At 40.2% G+C, this 27,032-nt stretch overlaps 1 protein-coding gene across 3 annotated transcripts in view; it reads left to right on the top strand.

Moving 5' to 3' along the window:
- COL6A6 (collagen type VI alpha 6 chain) overlaps nt 1–27,032 on the top strand; it is a 177,283-nt gene that overhangs the window by 146,465 nt on the left and 3,786 nt on the right. For all 3 annotated transcript variants that reach the window (XR_010840635.1, XR_010840636.1, XM_059065465.2), the window contains 4 exons: nt 2,163–2,656; nt 9,902–9,998; nt 12,734–13,405; nt 15,958–16,051. Coding sequence is in view for 1 of the 3 variants with exons in the window: in XM_059065465.2 (XP_058921448.2) it covers nt 2,163–2,656; nt 9,902–9,998; nt 12,734–13,405; nt 15,958–16,051 (1,357 nt within the window). In the remaining 2 variants the exon portion in view is untranslated. The remainder of the gene's footprint in view (nt 1–2,162; nt 2,657–9,901; nt 9,999–12,733; nt 13,406–15,957; nt 16,052–27,032) is intronic.

Here is a 27,032-nt window from a genome sequence, read left to right as displayed (position 1 = left end):
GGGCCGCCACTGCTAGGTGGTAGTCACGTGGCGGGTGTTGGGTTTGCCTTCATCATTACTCATTGTCACCTGCTCTGGTCAGTAAGTTGGGTCTTCATGTGGGGGTCCACGTCTGAGGGGGGCCTACTCGGTGCCTCCACAGTCCAGCCCAGCTTTCCTCAAGATCCTCGGGGTCCTGGCAAAAAGCTGAGTTAGCCCTTAGGTGTTTTTTTTCCTGAAAACTTGATAACAGCCAGTGCTTATATCTTTTTTTCCCTTTACCTCTAAATTACAGCTGAAGATGCATTGTTGTTATCACTGCTGTTGTTCCAATATGAAATAGCAGCCCAGACAACGAGCTAGCAGACCACTGTCATGTTTGGTCATAATTTTACCCATTTTTTATGGTAAAATTGATGTGACCTTGATTTTTTAAAATATCTGCTCAGCCCACTAAATTAGACTCAGAGGCTAATAAATCCTGTCCTGTCTCCACTGAGATACACAGTTTGATTGGGTTTGAGCATTTATTCTTACTGGTCCTTTTGCCTGTGAAGGTCACAGAGTCTAGGACCAGAGGAGGTGATAATCTAACACTAAGGTGATGAGGCCCAGCTGAGAGGGGGAACCCTCCTGGGCCAGCCTGGCCAACCTAGCCAGTCCAGGTGGGTTTGAGTCCTGAGCTCTCCTGGAAAGAGCTGAGTTGCTGGCCTCTGAATGAGAGGAGACAGCCCCCTCCAAGGGGAGCGTATCAGCCAGATTTCCTCTTACCAACATGTATCTCAACACCAGGCATCTCACCCATCCAGAAAGTTCTGTTTTTCCTGTACATGTTGCAAAGAACTGTCCTTTGTTTGATTCTTTTTCATTCAACATTCATGAGATCCCAGCTGTATGGCAGGGACTAAGAATCTGGCAGTCAAGAGAGAGATCATCCCTGTCGCCACACTTCATAAAGTAGTGGGAGAGGCAAGCATTAATCAGATAATTAGACACTTATAAGTCTCCGACTGTGATAAGTGCAGGATACTGGGATTAGAATGAGTGAATTGGGATCAATGATTAAATCTTAACACTTACATTCGTGATTAAGAATCCTAATTCAGAGTTTCTCTAAGTAATAAGACATATTTATTGGTTAAACTTGAATTTCTGTTAAATAAAAATTTATCAGTTGAAGGTTTCCTCATTCTTTTAAGTAATATAGCTGTTCTCTCTCACAATGAGTGAGTCTGTAATAATAACAGCAATGGTGAACATAATTGAGCACCTGCTGTGTACCAGGCACTGTGGTCCTAAGTGCTTTCATTACCTGTGTTGATTTACTTAATCCCCAACACGGGCCTAGGCAGTGGGTGTGGTTAGAACTATTTTACAGATGAGCAAACTGAGGCACAGAGAGGGTAAATTCCAATCTGTCTGAAATTATCAACAGAGCTTTCACATCCATCCCTTTTTAACCCCTGTTAAATCTCCTTATTAAGTAAAGAATGTTATGTTTTAGTTTATTTAACAAAGTTCCAGGAACAAACATGATACCATCGATCCAATCTCTGTAGGTAAAAGGGCATGTCCATGAGCTCTTTATTATTTAGGAGTTTTAGTAATGAACTTACAAATTTCATTAAAACTCAAATTGAATTATAGACTTTTTTGTATTTTTTTAATTGAAGTATAGTTGATTTACAATGTGGTGTTAGTTTCTGGTATACAGCAGAAATTAACAAACACACACCCACATACACTTTTTCAGATTCTTTTCCATTATGGTTTATTACAGGATATTGAATATAGTTCCCTGCGCTATACAGTAGGACCTTGTTGTTTATCTATTCTATATATAATATCGTGTATCTGCTAATCCCAAATTCCTAATATATCCCCACCCCTATCCCCTTTGGTAACGTAAGTTTGTTTTCTATGTCTGTGAGTCTGTTTCTGTTCCATAAATGAGTTCATCTTTTGCTTTATTTAAAAGATCAAAGTCAGTTTTAAGCATACCATTTTAATTATTAAAGATTTAAATATTTAAGTGTGTTTTACTATTTAAGTTATTTATATTTAAAGATTGTGTTTCCATATTTTAATATTTAACATCTAAATTACTTCGCCTTCTATGTGCATATCTTTTTTCATTTTTAAGCGACTGTTCTTGTGGTAAGGCACATGTTCTGGCCTTTTAGGAGCCCCGCGGTGCCCTGTGCATCCCACGGAGCTGGTGTTCGCGCTGGACCAGTCCCGGGGCGTCACGGAGCCAGAGTTCGCACGGATGAAGGAGATGACAACCTCCCTGCTGGGCGGTCTCCGGGTCCGGGAGAAGCACTGCCCTGTGGGTGCGCGCGTGGCCGTGCTCACCTACAACTCCCACGCCAGGCTCCTCATCCGCTTCTCCGACGCCTACAGGAAGGACAGACTCCTCAGACAGATTGAGGCCCTTCCTTACGAGCGGTCCGCGTCCAGCAGGGACATTGGCAAGGCCATGAGGTTTGTCTCCAGGAATGTCTTCAAGCGGACGCTCCCAGGGGCTCACACCAGAAGAATTGCCACGTTCTTCAGTGGCGGCCCATCTGTAGATGCCCAGACCATCACGACAGCCGGCCTGGAGTTCAGCGCCCTGGACATTATCCCGGTGGTAATCACCTTCAGCCAGGTGCCCGCCATCAAGCACTCGTTTGTGGTAAGAAAGGCAAGCTGCCTCATAACTCTTCTTCTCTTTTTTGCCTGTATTCAGGGGCGTTTACAAGAAAGCATGGAGCTGTACTAAGTGTTTATTACTATGTACCAGGAACATGCCAAGCCCTTGATATGCATCATCCTGTCTAGTTCCCACAAGCGGTGTGTATGAGATGGGAATCATTGTTATTCCCGTTGTATGGGTAAGAACAGTGAGTCTGGAGAAGTGGACCCTATGCCCAGGTTCACACAGCTGACAAGTGGCAATGTCAGGGCTTGAATCCAGGCCTCTATTCTAGTGCTTCTCCAAGGGACTCTCTGAGTTAACTCTGGATGTAAAGATACTAAATCTGGGTAGCCAGTAAATATTAGTGGATGTCACTGATGTGGTCATGGAATGGAAACCAAAGGACTGATTTTATAACTTCACGAATCATGTAAATATCCATACTTTATAAAGGAAAAGGCATTCCAGTTATAGCTTCTTAGGTTGAAGATTAAAATCTTACTGTGGGGACATCTCGGGTGGCACAGTGGTTAAGAATCCACCTGCCAATGCAGGGGACATGGGTTCGAGCCCCATGTGGAGCATGCCCCGTGGAGCAACTAAGCCCATGCGCCACAACTACTGAGCCTGCACTCTAGAGCCTGCGAGCCACAACTACTGAAGCCAGCGCGCCTAGAGCCCATGCTCCATAACAAAGACAAGCCACAGCAGTGGCTTGCACCGCAGCAAAGAGTAGCCCTTGCTCGCTGCAACTAGAGAAAAACTGCAACTAGAGAAAGCCCGTGCACAGCAACAAAGACCCAACGCAACCAATAATTAATTAACTAATTTAAAAAAAAATCTTACTGTGTAGCATTTCTAAATAAACCACCTGGGATCACGGCAACCTTTAAAACACTCTATCAGGGCTTCCCTGGTGGCGCAGTGGTTGAGAGTCCGCCTGCCGATGCAGGGGACACGGGTTCATGCCCCAGTCCGGGAAGATCCCACATGCCACGGAGCAGCTAGGCCCGTGAGCCATGGCCACTGAGCCTGCACGTCCAGAGCCTCTGCTCCACAACGGGAGAGACCACAAAAGTGAGAGGCCCATGTACTGCAAGAAAAAAACCAAAAAACAAACAAAAAAACCCACTCTATCAATAGAGCCTCAGTGTCAGGGGTTCCTTACAAAACACCTGCTGGACCTGGCATAGTGTCCTTCTGGTCATCTGTGACCACCCAAGATGCTGTTTTATTCTCCATTCATGGGGAAGCCATGAGGAGGGACCCCATGCATCTGCAAAGGGTATTGGAAAATGCAACCTGAACCAGAAGGACAAGCGTTTAAAAATTAATTCATGTAGAGAAAGGAAAGTGAGAAGTGACTGAGTCACTGCCTTCAGGTGTGTGGAGGATTATTATTGGAGAAAACTAGCCAGCCAAGTCCAAGTTAGCAAAATCTCTTATTAGAGAAATTGGGAATCATAGCAGTGGAAACTCCAGTTTAGATTTGAGTAAGAGCTTTCTGAAGGCAAGGTTGATTTACGTTGTCATGGGCCAGATGGCTAAATGTAGGTGGTCAAGACACCACCTTTCTCTGAAGGCCTTTTGTAGGGGTGGTCACTCACCTGGCAAGGGTGACTTCTGTCTTTCCTGGAGAACTAAGATTAAGTGGCTTTTTTGAGACCCTCTCCAGCTCCCTAATTTTCTGTGAAAGTGCTAAACTAAGCAGACCAGAATTGAAATATAGTACTCCCCTGTAGAATGCAGAAAGCAGTGCTTGTTTCCTAGCATTGGTGTGAAGAAGAAATGATGTAACTCCATGCACCAGTGCCTAGGACATAGCAAACTCTCAAGAATGGTAGCTCTTGCTTTAATTATTATTGTTATCAGTTTCTTGACAGTGAACTAAAATATGTTTAACTGTATTAAAGTCTGGGTTGTAAAGCTGAAACTGCTATTAGCATCATTGAAACTAACTCAGAATTATGCAAATGAGCAGCCTGATCTATGAGGCTTAGAAAAGAAAATGCACATAAATTAGAAGACTGGGGCCAGCCTATTCTAATGAATCTGCTTTGAGAGGCAGCGGCTCAAAGTTTCTGTAAGTGGATTGGTTACACACAGAGTCCTCCTAATTCCCTCTGTTTATTGGGAGTGCCCATTGTCCCTTGGCTTTATTTAGTCACAAAATAGGAGACAGCTTAATATCCTGACACAAATGATTGATGGTACTTGCGATACAAATTTAAACAGACACAATTCCACCTACCCTCTCAAAGGTATGTGCATAGCATATAACTTTAGAAAATATATTTTGTAGAGTTTTTCTTTTAAACTTTGGAGTATTAACAGTCCCACTTAGAGATTCTACCCACATCACCTAGAGAATCCTTGCTCCTTTCTTGAAGGAATTTATCTCAAAAGAGCACCAATGAAGGTTCAGAATCTTGACAATGACCCTCACAGATTGGAGCAGTATTGGCCCCAACATCCCTTGGGTAGAAAAAGAGTTAGAGTTGCACACAGAAGTCAGACTTGGTCCCAAGGTTCATTCATCCAACAGATGTTGAATGAGCAGCTCATGTATACTAGGTGCCATCCTAGGCTGTGAGGACACAAGAGTAAGTAGAAAATCAAAAGACCTCACCTATTAGAGGATGGAGCTATGCAGGGTTGTCTAGAAAGGCTCAAAACAAATTGATGAGAGCCCAATACCTGACATTACAGAAGAGAGATGATGTTACTACTCCTCCATTTCCCTTCTGTTTCTTTCTTCTATCCATTCTCTTCACTTGCTCTTAAACTGTCATTTATTAGTACTTTAAGAACAGAGCTCAAAATTTTAATGACACAATAAATTTTTATTTGGAGGCCATATCACAAAACCCCTTGTTCGTTTCATAACCATTGTGACTTTTCTATATCTTGATTCGTCTGAGAGTTCAATAGAATCCAACTGAAATTTGGAACCTGTGTAGACACGTGTGGCAGGTCTCAGAAGCAGCTGCTCTGAAAACATGGGCTCATTTCCCTATGTTTCTGAGCAAACCTGTTGTGTGATCACCATCTTGGAAATTTTTCATGATGGCCTGAAGCCGAGTGATGAGCTGTTCATCCTTCTGGACTGGAAGACCATTTTTGATTGGAAAAACCTCAATCTCAGCTTTGTTTTGTCTGTAGGGTTTTTCCTTTAAATTTGTTGGGCAATTACTTCTTAATTCTGGTGAAATTTTATTTGCTGCCCTTGAAGAATTCTAATGTGGGCTGGATCTCCCTTTCTAATATATGTATAAGAAATATAAGGAATGTGTCCTTTATAGCTAGCCTTATTTTCTTCCCTTTGCTCTGCTGTTTAGCGTTGCAGGTGAGAGAAACATTAGGTGTAATAGTTGACATTACAGATTATTCTAGTGATGAAACAGAGCTGAAATTGAGGGGAGAGAGGGTTAATGGGAAACTTTAGCACTCTGAGCACCCTGCCCTTTTATTTTTAAATGGATTTCCTTTGTTAATAGAGAATTGTCTAAAGAGTGTTAATGGTATCTTTTACGAATGCACCAATTCATGGAGCCCCATGATGTTGAGAAAGCAAAGAGCAGGGTATCATCCAGAATGATGTACTGAAAGCTCATATTACCCATCTGTGGATCATCCAAGTTGGTGCATCTTTGAATCCACAGGAAAGTGAGCAATAAGAAAAGGGACCCATAGGACCCTTTTATTTTAAATCCCCAATCCACATTCATCTTGGGGAATTTTTCTGTAATATGCTAATTACAGTTGCTCCAATGAAGTGTGGTAGGATGAGTGATCTCTAAGACCACATCAGCCAAACTTTATTAATTAGGAAATTACTTGTGGGAAGGGGAGTGGAGAGCACAGACCCCCTGAGGTCTCTCCCAGTTGCGGGGGGCGGGGAGCGGGAAACGCACTAGAATCAATGAGTGGAAAGTATGGCTTTAGGTTGACACCAACATGTTGATACATGGTTAAATGTGAAGCCTAAGTTATCAGTTAGTGCCACTGCCAGAAGGATGGAAGTTGCCACATGGTAGACACACAGAACACAAACTAGTGAACGAAGGGCAGCAATCTCTGGGTGACATGGTGAGAACACTGTTCCAAATCAAGTTAGAACCCCCTGATACAAAACTGCAGTCAAAGTAACTCAGGCAGAGGGTGGAAGGTAGGTCTTATGTGGGGAGACCAAAGTTTTTGACTTGTTTTGTTTTTTTAATACACCTTTATTGGAGTATAATTGCTTCACAGTACTGTGTTAGTTTCTGTTTACAACAAAGTGAATCAGCTGTATGTGTACATATATCCCCATATCTCCTCCCTCTTGCATCTCACTCCCACCCTTCCTTTCCCAGCCCTCTAGGTCCTCGCAAAGCATGGAGCTGATCTCCCTGTGCTATGTTGCTGCTTCCCACTAGCTATCTATTTTACATTTGGTAGTGTATATATGTCGATGGTACTCTCACTTCACCCAAGCTTCCCGTTCCATCCCTTGTGTCCTCAAGTCCATTTTCTACGTCTGCGCTTTTATTCCTGCCCTGCCACTAGGTTCATTAGTACCATTGTTTTTTATTCCATATATATGTGTTAGCATACAGTATTTGTTTTTCTTTCTGACTTATTTCACTCTGTATGACAGACTCTAGGTCCATCCACCTCACTACAAATAACTCAATTTCATTTCTTTTTATGGCTGAGTAATATTCCATTGTATATATGTGCCACATCTTCTTTATCCATTCATATGTTGATGGACACTTAGGTTATTTCCATGTCCTAGCTATTGTAAATAGAGCTGCAATGAACATTGTGGTACATAACTCTTTTTGAATTATGGTTTTCTCAGGGTATATGCCCAGTAATGGGATTGCTGGGTCATATGGTAGTTCTATTTTTAGTTTTTTCAGGAACCTCCATACTGTTCTCCATAGTGGCTGTATCAATTTACATTCCCACCAACAGTGCAAGAGGCAAAGTTTAAACTGGAGGCATCTGTATTCCTCCCCACTCTGGGCTAACTTTCCTCATCTGTGAAATGGTGGGATTGGCTTCTAAGATTTCCAGCTCAAGCCTTCTGTGACTTTTTTTCCCAGACCCTGATAGTTGTCAATAAGAAATTACTTTACCCCTATCAGATGGACTGATCCATGCTCTCTGGATTTGGTTTCCTGGTCCCTCATCACAGTCCAGATGAAGCAATGGCATGATTCACTGGAAATATTGCCCAGACACCTATTAAAAGCCATTAATAATTCAGGCTAATTGTGTCTTCTGGTAGACAAGAATCAAGAGTCAAGACTGTGTGTACAGGTCCCCATTCACAAAATGTCCCCATTTATGTCCCCACCACCTGTCCCTTTTCTGCCACCCGACTATCACAGGATCTTTTCTTTTTTAAATTAATTTTTATTGGAGTATAGTTGTTTTACAATGTTGTTAGTTTCAGGTGTACAGCAAAGTAAATCAGTTATACATATACATCTATCCACTCTTTTTTAGATTCTTTTCCCATATAGGTCATTACAGAGTATTGAGTAGAGTTCCCTGTGCTATACAGTAGGCTCTTATTATTTATCTATTTTATATACAGTAATGTGTATCTGTCAATCCCAATCTCCCAATTTATCCCTCCTACCCCTTGGTAATTATAAGTTTGTTTTCCACATCTGTAACTCTACTTCTGTTTTGTAAATAAGTTCATTTGTACCATTTTTTAAAACTTGCTTATATGTGGAATTTCATCACAGAGTCTTTTCTTTTTCTCTCTTCTCTTAAACCACACGATGCTCACTCTCACTCTGTTTCTTCCCTCTCAGTCTTTGTCAGACACCATACCTTCCTTTCTCTGTACATTTGTGCCTAGAAATTTAGCTAAAATCTTCAGTTACCGCTTATCCTCTCCGAGCCTCCCCCTCTCACCCAGATGGCTTAGGAAGGCAAACACGGTGGTCTCCCAGAGAGGAATTCAGAGGAGTGCTGATTTCTCCATCTTTTATACACGGGAGAATAAAAGATGGGCAGAAACAGAGATAACTCTCAGGAAAGCCCCCACCCCCACTTCCCATATCCCTTGCTCCTCAGTGAACAACACAGAAGATGACCAGCCTGCAGCCCTGTCCGTGCTCACCACTAAGATGGGGAGATGCACTGCCCTCAGGACCCCAGTTCTGGGTTTCTGATTGGCTCAGGTGTCCATCCCTGATGCAATCTGCTCTGCTGAGAAATGGGGTCACCCCCCATTTCTCAGCAACACAGCTGCCTGAGTTGCACCTCTGTGGATCAAGTATGGAAAGGAAACTTCCCTGAGAAGGAGGGGAAGGGGTTAGCCAGATGGGCTGTGGATCAAGTATGGGAAGGAAGCTTCCCTGAGAAGGAGGGGAAGGGGTTAGCCAGATGGGTACACAGGGGAGACTAAATGTTGTGTGACACATCTTTGAGGCATTGGGTAGGATCACACCCACAGTACGCCTTCAACTGTCAGTGATCTCTGAGTCAATTAACTGACAAGCTAATTATTCTTCATTATTTGGAGCCTCCATATTGTCTGCCTCTCTACAGCCTCATATTCCTCGGGGAGGATACTAATAATAGGGCCAAATTGGAAAGGGTGGGAAGTTGTTCAGAGGAGAACTGCCTGGATATGAATCTGGGTCTGCACTTCAAAGCCAGGGTCAAGGCCTGGTTCATGGTAGGAACTCAAAGCCGGTTCTAAAGCACATCTGTGATTTCACACAGTTGTCTGGACTTGGGAAGAGGGGTGTCTCTGGCCCTTTTCCTTAAATGGTTTCCATGTCCAGTGTCTTTTGATCAGTCCTTTAACCTTTCTCTGAGCTTCAGTTTCCTCATCTGTAAAATGGGAATGATGAACTTAAGAACGAACTCACTGGGCTGTGAGTGGAAGTGCTTTGCGGTCTCTGATGACCCACGTGGCACCTACCTGGTGCCAGTAAGTGCTTTATGAATTCATTTAGTGCCCACGGTAGCCCTCTTAGGGAGTAGTATGACTATTCTGTTCACAGATGTGGAAACAGAGGCAAAGCCACTTGTCATCCAGCTAAAGAGAAAGTTGTAGGTTAAACCCAGACAATGCTCTTAGCCCCTCTGCCCTTCAGCCTCCTGGGACCCTCTTAGAGGGAGGGGCCCCCAATTCCCTCTGCAGATCTCAGCTCCCTGGACCATCCTGGGAGGTTCCTGCAGCCCCACCCATGAAGCTCTTCTTTCTCTTGCTTCTGCTTCTTGCAGATTGACGACACTGGCAGATTCCAAGTCATCATGGTTCCACACAGGATTGACTCTGCGCCAGCACTAGAGGGACTCCAGCGGTGCACTTTCTGCTATGGTGAGACCCACAGGGAGAACATAACTATCAGGCCCGTTAAGCAGTGCAGTGAGTCACCATTGGCAGGAGTGGCTGGAACTTGGCAGCAGAGACGCTAGTGGCCTTGGAAGGATCTCTCTGTGGCTCCGGCCTCACCTCGCCACACAGCCTCATCCACAAATGGAGCCTCTCAGCTCATGCAGCTTCTAGGAAACAGGAATCATTTTTAGAAAAATTTAGCCTGTCCCATTGCCAACTTTTTCATGCTGTATATTTATGAGTTTTCTAAATCTCAAATGTTCACAACCCCAAAGAAATGCTTTACAGTGGGAGTGGAAATTAGCAGAAATTCATGCATTTCTCATTGGAAAGAGGTTTTCTCGGGCTCCCAAATGTTAAGCATCAGAAAGATTTGCAATGCTCGTTTGTCTGTGGTTGTGTTTTATACACAATCTATAGGTCTAGCTGGAGAACCGGACAGACCTGTATTTGAGTATTCTAATAATTTGAATGTTCTAATAATTACAAAGAGAGTGGGACCCACTGAGGTTGCTGGTGGGTGTGATAGCTTACAGTTATCGGACATTCATTATTAGCCACACACTGTTCTAATTGCTTTATGTAACACTGATGGTGATGATGATGATACTTAATGCTTAGGCTATTGGCTTTATTGTGTTCTAAGCACTCTTCTCATTGTTTCATTCAATCCTTATAATCACCCTAAACTGTTTGAAAGGTTATTAGCTCCATTTTACAGATGAGATGAAATAGTTTGCTCACAGCCAGATCAAACCCGAGAAAGCTGGCATTAAGACACCTGCAATTGATGAGAAACACAGATCCTATTATGCTGTTCCCTGAAACTCTGTATTTGGCCTTGAAGAAAATGCTTAATTCCTCTCCTTCTGCATGTGTGTCAATGAGATGCTCATTCTGGTCATGTGAGTGACTTCACAAGGAGGTGGCAACTCCAAGAGAGAAGTGGGATTTATCCTAATAACCCTCTCTTCCTTCTGTCTTCCCCTCTGCTGCCCTCTGATAATTTCCTCCCCCTGCCTCCCGAAGAGCTCACCACACCACGGGCAGACACATGCCCCTCGAGTTCTCAGCTGTGCGTAGACACATCAGTGATGCATGTGCTAGTCTGATGCATGGTCAGAAGTTGCCAGTGTGTGTCTGGGGATATATTTTGGCTCCATTTCTTGGCTTAAATCCTTGTTTTGTCTCTGAGGCATATAATGGAAGATATTTGGGCTGTTGTTTCCTGCAATTAAGAAACCCCACAAAATTGAGTAAATGGGCAGGCTACTGTCTCTGATTTTAGAAACTGCCTTGCACACAGGTGACTGTGCTGTTATCTGACTGTTAAAGAGTGTCATCAAATTTTATTGAATTTTAAGAAGGGAATCATAACTTATTCAGATCTTATATCTTTATTGAGTCCATGAGTAAGACTGAAGTTCTGAAGTTTGCTCCATCCCCTAAGGATCTGCACTCTGGTTATTAACCTTTCATCTGATACCTTTTGTTCATGGCCAGGCCTATATCTAAGTACTGGCTGTCCACACGTGTGTTTTTCCATTTCTCTTTAGTTTTTAAAGAGAAAATTCTCATCCTTAACTATCAACTGTTATTGGAAATCTAGGATTGCAGAATATCAACCCTGAAAGGGTTCTCTGGGTGAATCTAATCCAAGCAACTAGTTGTGCAGAATTAAGGCCCAGTCTTGGCTTGGACTGGGGCACACAGCATGTTTGTTACTGGGGACAGCTAGACCAGAACCCAGGCATCCTGGTTCTCAGGCCAAGGGGCCTCCCCTCTGCTGTACTATGTGGTCTTGCCTCAAACAGTACCACACTGACTTCATACGTAGACCCTTCTAGAAATGCTGGTGTCTCCTTTGGCAAAATAACTCTATTCTCCCGCCCTCAGACTCTTCAGTAAAATTAGAAGATTAGGTGACCTCTAAGATCCTTTCATTTCCAAGTTATTTTTTATTCCTCTGAATATTCACTGTGGTCAGGTTCAATAAATTAATGTACTCTCTGTTTTTATTACTGTACCTTTTTAAAAATGAGGTATGCATAATTATTAAAATGACCTCATATTTTATGAAAGTCCGTTAACATGTAGTATTTATATTCATTTATTTAACAAACACCTACTGAGCTTTCAACTAATAGGTACTTTGGACATAAGACATGAGCGGTAGTTTTGTCCTTAATGTCTCTACATAGATAGAGTTATAAACCTTTATTTAAATTGAAATAAAAGTGCATTGCTTTTTTCACTCTTACTTTTTAAGGAGATTACTTTTCATAGTAAAGCAGTGTGCGTGGGATGATAGGGGCCATTGGTTTAACCTGTATATTGTCAATTACAGAGATCATTAGTTTTTATGTCATGATACAGTACATCATGTACAATCATGAGATGAATTGTCCACTTCAATCTTTATAAACTTAAAGCAGAGCCAAGATGAAACTTCTGTTGAAAGCAACCTAATTTTAAAAAGTCAGATAATATTAGTGAATGGAACTCAAGACACGGGCTGTGTATAAAAATCTGTATTTGGGGAATCAAAATGTAAACCACGTATTAGGAAATCTTCCTGTTGCTGACCTCAAAGTCATTTAGTTAGTACTTTAACATCAAAGATTATACAGCTTCCAAATGTCAAAATGTTTGAGATGCTATCTCTTCCTTTTCTGTCCGTTTCTGTTTAGTAACCCTAAGTGACTTTTGGTCTGCAGATGTATGCAAGCTGGATGCTTCTTGTGACCAAGCCAGACCACCCACCGTGCAATCTTACATGGACGCTGCTTTCCTTCTGGATGGCTCCCGGCATGTGGGAAGTGCAGAATTTGAAGACATAAGAGGCTTCCTGGGAGCACTGTTAGATCACTTTGAAATCACCCCAGAGCCTGAGACTTCTGTCACTGGAGACCGAGTGGCCCTATTAAGCCATGCTCCCCCCCACTTCCTACCCAACACTCAGAGGAGTCCCGTTAGAAGTGAATTCAACCTTACCACCTACAAGAGTAAACACCTCATGAAGAGGCACGTGGAAGAATCAGTTCAGCAACTCAATGGAGACGCTTTTATTGGTCATGCCTTACAGTGGACTCTGAACAATGTCTTCTTGAGTACACCCAATCTGAGAAGAAATAAAGTCATTTTTGTGATATCTGCTGGGGAAACCAGTCACTTGGATAGGGAAACCTTAAAGAAAGAATCCTTGAGAGCCAAGTGTCAAGGTTATGCCTTATTTGTGTTTTCCCTTGGCCCTTCTTGGAATGACCAGGAACTGGAAGATCTAGCCAGCTACCCTTTGGATCACCACTTGGTCCAGCTTGGCCGCATTCATAAGCCTGACCACAGATATGGTGTGAAGTTTGTGAAGGCCTTTATAAGCTCAGTCAGGCGTAAGTAATAAAATCTGTTCTTTCTTGCACATTAAGAGTATCCTTGGTATTCCCCCAAAGAAGGGTTGATGAGTTGACATGGATTCTTGGAAACCACTGTCTTCAAGGGCACTGCAGGCTCAGCAAGGAAAATATCTAATGATGGATGCGGAGGGAGGAAGCCTCTGATTTCTAAGCATTGAATTTTCTGGCTCATCATTTTTATACTTCTGGTTCCCATGGAGAAACAATCATAACAAGCAGTTGCTCACAGTCTACATGGAGCAGCACAGTCTGGGGGTATGAAGTCACAGCCTGGACTGTTAGCTACAATGTAGAAACCCTTGGCATGTAACATTATCACGCTGCCCTTTGATGGAAAGTTTGACTGATTAACACCCCAAAAGAGAGAGCCAGAGAAAAATTCAACAATCCTTGGCTTTGCTTTTACAAGTTCCAAAGGCAGAGTTTGAAGTATTAGTAGATACAAGTTTACCTGTCAGAATAAAAGATACATCCTTGCAAAACTTTCTTAGCTTTGTTAATGAGTTTTTATGATGCCAGTATTAATGTAACTGGTGCCCATGAAAAAGAAACGTGGGCTGTATTTCTTGGAGTGAGCTTGCCTTGAAAGTATGCAATTCATCTTGAATGCAACAGGATGGATTAAGAGAAGCTATGTCCTGATATGACTCTGGAGGTTGAAGAAAAGCACTGTCAGATTTCTGATCATTTTTGTGGTGAATTTACTTTTGGAGTACAGATAAAGGAAAGTGAACACACAGGCTAAAGGGCACCCAGTGTAGCTTAAGGAAAATTCTGACTGTGTCTCAAACTTGTCACTGACATTCTTGGTGAGACCAGTTAAAGCTGCAAAGACACTGACTAGTCAGGGTCAGTGAGGTCTGAGGAGCCTTGGGAAATGCTCGGCAGGCTAATGTCATGTCCTCTGGTCCTCTGCTACTCTAGGTGTGAGTCTAGGACCAACATCTCAGCATCACCTGGGAGCTTGTGAAAAATGGAGACTCACAGGCCCCACCCCATACATTTTGTTCCAGAATCTGCATTTTATCAAGATCCCCATGTGATTCATATGTACATTATAGTTTGAGAAACACTGGTATAGGAGCAGTTGCTCCCAGAATGAAATTTGTGTGGATGGGTTCTGGAATAGGATCCAGAAAAAAGAGCTGGAAAAAAATAAGGGAAAAAATAAATGAAGGCCAGGTGTCATTCTGAAAAAAGAAATCACAAGGCATTTGTAAGGGTAAAACAAAAGAACACCTTGAAAGACTCTCAGCAACGTGTAAAGAAACACTCCTTATGAGGCAGAAAGTTGAAAGCAAGTTAAGATGGAATTTCCTTCCCCAGCTCAGCAAAATTCTTAGTGGTGTTTCATGGTAACTAGTCAAACTGTATGATTAGATAAATGGCACCCCCCATCACCCAGGGAAAGGGGAAGAGATGTTTTAAGAAGAATTACTTGGGGTTTAAAGTTTTCTAAAACTTTAATTATCTATAAATCTCCAATCTTTAAACTATAGCTGTAAAAGTACAAAAAGTTGAAAAGATTTTAACATAATCATACTCAGTCCTACATGCTCCATTCAATAGCAGGCCCCCAGACCCACACTCACCCCTCAACATTAACATGTATGTATTAGGTACCTACTCTGAGCCACTCACTGTTGAGGTATGAGGTATCAAGGAGGGACCAAAACAGATGTGGTCCTCACCCTCCTAGGCATCCCAGTCCAGCTCCCTCTCTAAGTGACTCCTTTTTATCACACTGCTCTGACAGAATTGGCTGTCAGACACAGTTCACATCAGAATCGACATATTTCCTATGCAAAATTACTGACTGACAACCTTAGAGTTAAGACAGATAATTAAAAATCAGATATACATAAAGGAAACATCACAGTCTTGGCCATTCAGTCTAGAAACACACAGCCCAATCTACAATAGCAGCTCAGAAGGTAGTGCTGGATCACAGCCCAGGACCAACTTGCTACTTATGACGACCTGGGACCACCAGGAAGAGATTTAATTGTGTGTTTAACACACAATTAAATTAAATGCTTCATGGAAATAATAATGCATTTCTTAAAGTTTCTCATCCAAAAATGGTTTTTAAATGTTTAAATGGTGTGGGAAGAGGCATGCTTTCATATTATGAAAAATTAATATACTTCAGATGAAATGAATTATAATGAATTAAACCCAAGATGGCACTGTGGTTACTGTTGTTGTTAATGATATGAAGACCATAAAGGAAATATCCTTTTCCCTTTGTATTTAATATTCCAAAGGAGCAAGTAAAAAATAATAACTCAAATAAGAGTTTTTTAAAATAGAAAATCTAATTGTTGAACTAAAACAACCAATGGGACACTGCAGTGGCAATAAGCGGACCTGATAACCAGATCTGCTTTCATCTCATATGGCCACCTTAGTTGGTGTCTTCCTTTGATGGATGTTGAAAACAGTGAAGGGACATTTTGCATGCAGAGCAGATTGCTGTAATGTTAATTGCTGTGAATAAGAGTCACCTCACAGATTTTTCTTCCTAGGTGCAATCAACAAATATCCACCAATAAACATCAAAGCAAAGTGCTACAGACTCAGCTCTGCAGATCCGCAGCAGCCTCTGCGCCAGTTGCGAAGGTATTACTTGCTTGGTATTACTTGATAAATGAATATGCCCCCTTCCTCCTCCTCCTTTTCTCCCTCTTTATCCTATTTGGACAAAATCTACCACTACATGATAATAAAATATAATTTGTGGGAACGAGAGATAATAAAATAACCAGATCTTGGTTTCTAAGTATCATTCCCCACTAAAAGGAACCAGGTTTCTTGGAGAAATAACTAATCCTAAGCTCTAACAGGGAAAGTACAATGTGAGCCTGGAACATTTGTTATGCCAGAAAGCAAGAGAGTAGCAAAAACTGTCATGTCAAAAGGACAAAGGAGTTGTCTTGAAAGGGTTCCCACTGGCCCAATTTTGAACAATTTGAACATCAGAAAGACTAATGATGGTAACAGATTACAACACTGAATTTTAAAAATCCACAAGTCTATCTAGAGACCCAAAAAGAGAGGAGGAGAGGAAAAGTGCTTTTTTATAGAAGTATGCTAGCTAATAAATACAGAAAAAGTGATAGAATTAGAAAATTACCAATTTGTAATCCCTATTGTAATAACTGAGTCAGACAAGGATCAAGGAATGCTAAAACCAGTGGGTGACAAGTTGGGGGGCAGGCTAGGGACAGTCCCACAGAACCCCTTACATATTTATTAATGACAGAGGGGAAATGTGCCTTTACATGGTGAGGTCTGGCTGCACCCACTGTAACCAGGATCTGACACTATGTGTCTCCTGAGGGGAGGCAGGGGGAGATATAGTATCACCCATGTGGGATTCTGGCTGGAGAGATACAGTATCACCCATGTGGGATTCTGGCTGGAGAGATACAGTATCACCCATGTGGGATTCTGGCTGGAGATGTTTGACCCAAGTCTAATAATGAGGAAACCATTGGACAATTCCAGAATATGGGATGTTCTTCAGAACAGTCAGCCTATATTCTTCCTAGGTTTCAATGTCATGAACAGCAGAGGGATGTGAGGTAGTGTCCTAGAATTGGAGAAACTACAGAGACATAACAGCCAAATGTAGTGGTGTGAACCTTGATTGGATCCTAGATTAGAAAAAAAAAAGCTTATATTAATGACATTTGGGGGATAATTGGGGAAATCTGAGCATGAACAATATGCTGGGTAATATTATTGATTCATGTGAATTTCCTTATGTGTGGTAATACTATCATGTTTGTGTAAGAGAATGTCTTTTTTCTTGAGAGAGGTATGCTGAAGTATTTATGAGTAACATGCATGGTGGCTGCAACCTACTTTCAGATGGTTTCCTAAAAGGAAGTAAAGTGTTTGTGTGTATGCATATATAAGTATATAGCGTATATGCATATATATGTATATATGTGTGTATATATATATATGTATATACTCACACAGAGTAGCAAGATGGTAACAAGTAGAGAACCATCTAGATCAGGGGTCCCTAACCCCTGGGCCGAGGACCAGTACCTGTTAGGGACAGGGCTGCACAGCAGGAGGTGAGCAGCGGGAGAGCCAGAGAAGCTTCATCTGCCGCTCCCCATTACTCGCATTACCACCTGTACCATTCCCCCACACACCCCGTCCATGGAAAAATTGTCTTCCACGAAACCAGTCCCTGGTGAAAGGTTGGGGACCACTGATCTAGATGAAAGATATACCAGTATTTACCCATGGTTCTCTGATCTTTACAATAATCTGTGAATTTGACAATTTTCAAAGTAAAAAGATAACTTGTAAAACTCAGTGGATGGATTAAACAGATCAATAGACACATCTGAAGAGAAACATAATGAACTGGAAAAATAAAGCTGAAGAAATTACTCAGAATGCAAAGAAGATAAATAAATATAAGACGTTTAGAGACAGAACAGATTGGAAAGATCTACCCTATAGCTAAGTGGAATTCTAGAAAGATGAAATAGAAATAACAAATGAGAGACGGTATTCAAAGACATAAAGGGAAGATCATTTTCAAGAACTTATGAGAGGCATGAGTTAAAAGATGAAGAAAAGACAAGGTATAACAGTCAGGATAAATAGAAAGAAACAGCAGTTGGAATGGTGTAGGGGACTGCAGAACACCAGGATGAAAAAAACTTAAAAGCAGCCAGAAATAAAGAGTAGGACATCTGCAGAGAAACTATAATTAGGCTGGCAGCTGAATAATCAGTAGCAGTAGTAGAAGCCACAAAACTATTGAGAACATTTTAAATAGTGGGAAAAAAATTTTGCCAACTTAGAAAAACTGTCTTTCAAAAATAATGAGGGCTTCCCGGGTGGTGCAGTGGTTAAGAATCTGCCTACCAATGCAGGGGACACAGGTTCAAGCCCTGGTCCAGGAAGATCCCACATGACATGGAGCAACTAAGCCCACACACCGCTACTGAGCCCGTGCACCAGAACTACTGAAGCCCTCACACCTAGAGCCCGTGCTCCTCAATAAGAGAAGCCACGACAATGAAAAGCCTGCACACCACACGAAGAGTAGCCCCAGCTCACCGCAACTAAAGAAAGCCTGTGTGCAGCAACAAAGATCCAATACAGTCAAAAATAAATAAATAAATTTATAAAAAATAAAAATGGTGAAACAAAGACAATTTAGAAGGACAAAAACAATAGTTCATAACAAAAAGACCTTTGCTAAAGGAATTTCTAAAGTATGTACTTCAGGGACTTCCCTGGTGGTCCAGTGGTTAAGAACTGCCTTCCAATGCAGAGGACATTGGTGAGATTCCTGATAGGGGAACTAAGATCCCACATGCCACAGGGCAACTAAGCCCACACACCACAACTACTGAGCCCACGCGCTCTGGAACCCATGCACCACAACTAAAGAGAAGCCCATGCGCCATAATGAAGGTCCTGCATGCCACAACTAAGACCCAACGAAGCCAAATTACATAATTAATTAATTAATTGTTAAAAAGACTCTGCACTCCTAATGCAGGGGGCCCAAGGCTAAAAAAAAAAAAAAAAAAAAAAAAAAAAAGTATGTGCTTTAAGGAAAATAAAGACCACAGAAGGAATGGCTGTGATGCAAGAATAGTAGATGATAAAAAAAATTGTCAATATTTAGGTAAATTTAAATAACTGTTGTACTTTGAAATTATAGTCATATCAAATTTGTAGGGTTACCAAAAAGCTGTGCTTGTTAACAAAGCTATGGAAATAAAACATTTGGCCCTTGGTGGCTTCAACAGAAAAAGCAAGTTCTACTAAGACTATAAATATAAGTATTAATAAATATTAATTATTTAAACATGAGAAAAGACAGTGAACAATAAAATTATCTTTTGTTATTAAAAAAATGAAGCCTGGAGTTTTAAAGGGAAGAAAGACAGCACTGAAAAAAGGGGCAATAATATGTCATGGGGAAGTGAATGGACTTAAAGTGTTCTAGGAATTTGTGTTGTTTGGGCTGGTGGTTAGGCTACTGAAGACTCTTTTAAAAATACATTTGTAAAAAAATACATTAAGAACATCATATCCATAACTACCTTAAATGTAAATGGATTAAATGCTCTAACTAAAAGACACAGACTGGCTGAATGGATACAAAAACAAGACCTGCATACATGCTGTCTACAAGAGACCCACTTCAGACCTTGGGACACATACAGACTGAAAGTGAGGGGATGGAAAAGATATTCATGAAAATGGAAATCAAAAGAAAGCTGGAGTGGTAATTCTCATAAGATAAAATAGACTTTAAAATAAAGACTATTCCAAGAGACAAAGAAGGACACTACATAATGATCAAGGGATCAATCCAAGAAGAATATATAACAATTGCAAATATTTATGCACCCAACAGAGGAGCACCTCAATACATAAGGCAAATGCTAACAGTTAAAAAAGGGGAAATAGTAACACAGTCATAGTAGTGGACTTTAACACCCCACTTTCACCAATGGACAGATCATCCAAAATGAAAATAAATAAGGAAACACAAGCTTTAAATGGTACATTAAACAAGGTGGACTTAGTTGATATTTATAGGACATTCCATCGAAAAACAACAGAATACACTTTCTTCTTAAGTGCTCATGGAACATTCTCCAGGATAGAGCATATATTGGGTCACAAATCAAGCCTTGGTAAATTGAAAAAAATTGAAATCATATCAAGTACCTTTTCTGACTACAATGCTATGAGACTAGATATCAGATACAGGAAAAAAAATCTGTAAAAAATACAAACACATGGAGGCCAAAAAATACACTACTAAATAACCAAGAGATCACTGAATAAATCAAAGAGGAAATCAAAAAATACCCAGAAACAAGTGACAATGAAAACACGGCAACTGAAAACCTATGGGATGCAGGAAAAGCAGTTTTAAGAGGGAAGTTTATACCAATACAAGCCTACCACAAGAAACAAGAAACATCTCAAATAAACAACCTAACTTTATACCTAAAACAATTAGAGAAAGAAGGACAAAAAACCCCCTAAAGTTAGCAGAAGGAAAGAAATCATAAAGATCAGATCAGAAATAAATGAAAAAGAAATGAAGGAAACAATAACAAAGTTCAATAAAACTAAAAGCTGTTTCTTTGAGAAGATAAACAAAATTGATAATCCAGACGCATCAAAAAAAGAAAGGGAAAAGACTCAAACCAATAGAATTAGATATGAAAAAGGAGAAGTAACAACTGACACTGTAGAAATACAAAGGGGCATGAGAGATTATTACAAGCAACTATATGCCAATAAATGGACAAATTGGAAGAAATGGACAAATTCTTAGAAAAGCACAACCTTCTGGGACTGAACCAGGAAGAAATAGAAAATATAAACAGACAAATCACAAGCACTGAAATTAAAACTGTGATTAAAAATCTTCCAGCAAACAAAATCCCAGGACGAATGGCTTCACAGGTGAATTCTATCAAACATTTAGAGAAGAGCTAACACCTATTCTTCTCAAATTCTTCCAAAATATAGCAGAGGGAGGAATTCTCCCAAACTCATTCTAGGAGGCCACCATCACCCTGATACCAAAACCAGACCAAGATGTCACAAAGAAAGAAAACTACAGGTCAATATCACTGATGAACAGAGACGCAAAAATCCTCAACAAAATACTAACAAACAGAATCCAATAGCACATTAAAAGGATCATACACCATGATCCAGTGGGAATTATCCCAGGAATGAAAGAAGTCTTCAATATACGCAAATCAATCAGTGTGATACACCATATTAACAAATTGAAGTTGAAAAAACATATGATCATCTCAATAGATGCAGAGAAAGCTTTTGACAAAATTCAACACCCATGTATGATAAAAACTCTCCAGAAAGTAGGCATACAGGGAACCTACCTCAACATAATAAAGGCCATATATGACAAACCCACAACCAACATCATTCTCAATGGTGAAAAACTGAAACCAATTCCTCTAAGATCAGGAACAAGACAAGATTGCCCACTTTCACCACTGTTATTCAACATAGTTTTGGAAGTTTTAGCCACAGCAATCAGAGAAGAAAAAGAAATAAAAGGAATCCAAATCTAAAAAGAAGTAAAGCTGTCACTGTTTGCAGATGACATGATACTATACATAGAGAATCCTAAAGATGCCACCAGAAAACTACTAGAGCTAAGCAATGAATTTGGTAAAATAGCAGAATATAAAATTAATGCACAGAAATCTCTTGCATTCCTATACACTAATGATGAACAATCTGAAAGAGAAATTAAGGAAACACTCCCATTTACCACTGCAACAAAAAGAATAAAATACCTAAGAATAAACCTACCTAAGGACACAAAAGACCTGTATGCAGAAAACTATAAGACACTGATAAAAGAAATTAAAGATGATACCAACAGATGGAGAGATATGCCATGTTCTTGGATTGGAAGAATCAACATTGTGAAAATGACTATACTACCCCGAGCAACCTACAGATTCAATGCAATCCCTATCAAAGTACCAATGGCATTTTCCACAAAACTAAAACAAATAATTTCACAATTTGTATGGAAACACAAAAGACCCCGAATAGAAAAAGCAATCTTGAGAAAGAAAAACGGAGCTGGAGGTATCAGGCTCCCAGACTTCAGACTACAGAGCTAAAGTAATCAATACAGCATGTTATGGGCACAAAAACAGAAATATAGATCAATGGAACAGGATAAAAGCATAGAGATAAACCCATGCACATATGGTCACCTTATCTTTGATAAAGGAGGCAAGCATATACAATGGAGAAAAGACAGCCTCTTCAATAAGTGGTGCTGGGAAAACTGGACAGCTACAAGTAAAAGAATGAAATTCGAACACTCCCTAGCACCATCACAAAAATAAACTCAAAATGTATTAAAGACCTAAATGTAAGGCCAGACACTATAAAACTCTTACAGGAAAACATTGGCAGAACACTCTATGACATAAATCACAACAAGATACTTTTTGACCCATCTCCTAAAGAAACTGAAATAAAAACAAAAATAAACAAATGGGACCTAATGAAACTTAAAAGCTTTTGAACAGCAAAGAAAAACATAAACAATGTGAAAAGACAACCCTCAGAATGGGAGAAAACATTTGCCAATGAAGCAACCGACAAAGGACTAATCTCCCAAATTTTCAAGCAGCTCATGCAGCTCAATATCAGAATAACAAAAAACCCAAACCCAAAATAGGCAGAAGACCTAAATAGACATTTCTCCAAAGAAGATATACAGATTGCCAACAAACACATGAAAGAATGCTCAACGTCACTAATCTTTAGAGAAATGCAAATCAAAACTACAATGAGGTGTCATGTCACACGAGACAGAATGGCCATCATCAAAAAATCTACAAACAATAAATGCTGGAGAGGGTGTGGAGAAAAGGGAACCCTCTTTCATTGCTCATGGGAATGTAAATTGATACAGCCACTATGGAGAACAGTGTGGAGGTTCCTTAAAAAACTACAAATAGAACTACCATATGACCTAGCAATCCCACTACTGGGCATATACCCTGAGAAAACCATAATTCAAAAAGAGTCATGCACCACAATGTTCATTGCAGCTCTACTTACAATAGCCAGACATGGAAGCAACCTAAGTGTCCATCAACAGATGAATGGATAAAGAACATGTGGCACATATATACAATGGAATATTACTCAGCCATAAAAAGAAATGTTATTTGTAGTGAGGTGGATGGACCTAGAGTCTGTCATACAGAGTGAGGTAAGTCAGAAAGAGAAAAACAAATACCATATACTAACACATATATATGGAATCTTAAAAAAAAAAAAAAAGGTTCTGAAGAACCTAGGGGCAGGATCGGAATAAAGACACAGAGGTAGAGGATGGACTTGAGGACACGGGGAGAGGGAAGGGTAAAATGGGACGAAGTGAGAGAGTGTCATGGACATATATATACTACCAAATGTGAAATCCATAGCTAGTGGGAAGCAGCCACATAGCACAGGGAGATCAGCTCGGTGCTTTGTGACCACCCAGAGGGGTGGGTTAGGGAGGGTGGAAGGGAGACGCAAGAGGGAAGAGATATGGCGATATACGTATATGTATTGCTGATTCACTTTGTTATAAAGCAGAAACTAACACACCATTGTAAAGCAATTATACTCCAATAAAGATGTTAAAAAATACATTAAAATTTGGGGAGCACACATGAAAAAAAAAATAAAAAGTAGCTAACTACCCAAAATGTAGTAAGGGAAAATGGAATAAAAACAAACAACAACATAATATTTTTTAAATGAAAAAGCAAGAAAGGAAAGAAAGGACAAGTGGTAGGCACAAAGTAAGACAGCAGAATCCAATCCACTTCTATATATCAGTAATTATAACAAATATGTACAGACTAAACGTGCCAGTTCCAGTTAGAGAATGATGGATTTAAGAAAACAAAATAAGGGGCTTCCCTGGTGGTGCAGTGGTTGAGAGTCTGCCTGCCGATGCAGGGGACACGGGTTCGTGCCCCGGTCCGGGAAGACCCCACATGCCGCGGAGTGGCTGGGCCCGTGAGCCGTGGCTGCTGAGACTGCACATCCGGAGCCTGTGCTCTGCAATGGGAGAGGCCACAACAATGAGAAGCCCACGTACCGTGAAAAAAAAAAGAAAAAAAGAAAACAAAATAAAATCCAGGTATGACTGTTTTCAAGAGACACAGCTACAAAATGAGGACATGGAAAAGTTGAAAGTAAAATCATGGGAAAAAAAGTATAACAGGCAAATATTTTAAAAAGAAAACTGGAAAAGCTATATTAATATCAGATAAAATATACCTAAAATATTTTTATTTTATTGAAGTATAGTTGATTTACAATGTTGTATTAGTTTCTAAGTGAAGTGAGTCCTATAAAATATGCTCTTAAACAAAACCATTTTGTAGAGATAAAGAGGGTCAGTACATGATGATAAGTGTTTAATTCATGAAGAAGATACAACAATTCTAAATTTATAGAGGGTCATAAAATAATTTTGAAATATACAATGTGGAAGTTGAAAAGGGAGAAATTGGCATTAAAATATCAGAGTTGGAGATTTCGCTACATCAGTTTGAATACTGTTAGGTCAAGCAGTCAAAAATTAAAGATATAAAGATTTAATCATAAGTAACAAGCTTGATTTAATAGACTCATATAGAATCCTGCACAGAAGAATGAGACATTCTTCTGAACACACAGAACATTAACAACTGTTGCATCAACGTGGAGGGTGTACAGGTGTTCATTGTGCAGTTATTTTTTTATTTTTTGCAGTACACGGGCCTCTCACTGTTGTGGCCTCTCCCGTTGCGGAGCACAGGCTCCGGACGCGCAGGCTCAGCGGCCATGGCTCACAGGACCAGCCGCTCCGCGGCATGTGGGATCCTCCCGGACCGGGGCACGAACCCGTGTGCCCTGCATCGGCAGGGACTCTCAACCACTGTGCCACCAGGGAAGCCATTGTGCAGTTTTTAACTTATAAATCAAGTGTCAACAAATCTCTAAGAACTGGCTTCATACAGTCCAAATTGAACACAGTGCAATTAAGTTAGAAATTAATACAAACAATATTTTTTAAGCCCATACTTTTTTAATCAAAATCACATTTCTAAATAACTGAGACAAAAATCATAGTGAAAACTTAAAAACACTTAGAACTGTATAATAATCAAAATATTACATGCCAAAACTTGTGGGATGTTTCAGAATTCATATTTTAAGAAAGTTTATAGTTTTATTTCTTATGTTAGGGAAATTTTTTTAATTGGCATACAATGTTATATTAGTTTCAAGTGTACAAAATAGTGAGTCAACATTTATATACATTACTAGATGATCACCATAAGTCTAGTTACCATCTGTCCCCATTTAAAATTGTTACACTGTTACTGACTATATTCCCTACTCTGTATATTTCATCCCCGTGACTTATTTATTTTATAACTGGAAGTGTGCACCTCTTAATCCCCTTCACCTGTTTCACCCATCCTCCCTCCCCTTCCTCTCTAGCAGCCACCAGTTTGTTCTCTGTATCAAGGAATCTGTTTCTGCGTGTTTTGTTTGTTTGTTTAGATTCCACATATAAGTGAAATCATATGGTGTTTGTCTGACATATTTCACTTAGCATGAAACCCTCTAGGTCTATCCATATTATAAATGGTATTATTTCATTCTTTTTTGTGGCTGAGTAGTATTCCACTGTATCTATATACACCACATCTTCTTTATCCCATTCATCTGTTGATGGATACATAGTTTGAGTCCATATCTTGGTTATTGTGAATTTTGCTGCAATGAACATAGGGGTGCATATATCTTTTCAAATTAGTGTTTTCATTTTCTTCAGGCAAATACCCAGAAGTGGAATTGCTGGATCATATGGCAGTTCTATTTTTAATTTTTTGAGGAACCTCCATAATGTTTTCCATAGTACATTAGGGATATTTTTTAAACTCTAAAAGCTAATGAGCTAAACACTGCTCTTAAGGTGTAATAGAAAAAAATATATACTAAAATTTTAAAAATACTTTAATAAAAAAATACAATTAAAAAAACAGAAATTAACACATTGTAAATTAACTATACTTCAATTTTTTAAAGATGTAAAAACTGCTTTTTAATTTTTAAAAATAATTATTTTAAAGCAATGTTATAGAAAAAAATAGAATATATCCAAAGAATGGAATAAGAGTAGAATTTACTTTTTAAAATATCTTAATTAAAATAAATGTATCAGCAACAAAGGCAAAAGTCATTTTTAAATAATAATATACATATATATCATAGCCTTTGCATGTATGACTATTACTTATTTTTTAATTAAAAATAATTGAAATCAAGCAGTTAGGAGAGTGGGGTTTTTTGGTGGGTGGTTGTTTCAGCGTAAATCATGCTAACACGTGCATACGTGCCCCACATCTGACTGAAATCAGAGTGCCCCAGCCCCTGAGAATCACACTTAGACAGATGCTTCTGACAGTGTGGCTTCTACTGTGCAGAGTGTGCATTCCTGTGTGGTCATGGGGCCCAAGCCCCTCCCCCCCAGCCCGGAAGCCCCAGCTCCAGAAGCTCCAAGAAGCCTATCACCTTACTGGGAAGCAGGGGAACTGTCCAGCAGCAAATGCTTCTGAAGTCAGGTCTAAACAGGCCTGTGCGGTCAGTCCAGGAGGAGCAGGGCTCCCCCTGCTGCAGGTGTCTGGTAGCGTGGAAAGGGGCTTCGAATTTGCATGTGGATCAGGCTCCACATATTATAGATAATTGCAAGGGCAGGTGCGGGAGCCAGCCTATACAAATTAAAGACGTCTCTGGAAACCATTCCCACCCTGTGTTTCTTCCCGCTTCTGCACATTGCCCTAAGATACACTGGAGGCTCAGATTCTCCCACATACCTGGAATGGTGAAATGTCAGGAAATGCTGGGGCATAAGGAATTGAGACATGAAATCCACACTGCCATTAGTGACTCCCTGACCATGTGTTAGGCTGGGACTCCCCAGGCCTTCTCTAAGTAACCAAAGACTATAATAAAAGGTAACAAGCACACAGCT

Source organism: Kogia breviceps, chromosome 5, assembly GCF_026419965.1.
Source record: "Kogia breviceps isolate mKogBre1 chromosome 5, mKogBre1 haplotype 1, whole genome shotgun sequence".
Taxonomy (NCBI): domain Eukaryota; kingdom Metazoa; phylum Chordata; class Mammalia; order Artiodactyla; family Physeteridae; genus Kogia; species Kogia breviceps.
The sequence above is the reverse complement of the archived record's forward strand: the minus strand, read 5'-3'. Positions and strand labels throughout refer to the sequence as shown.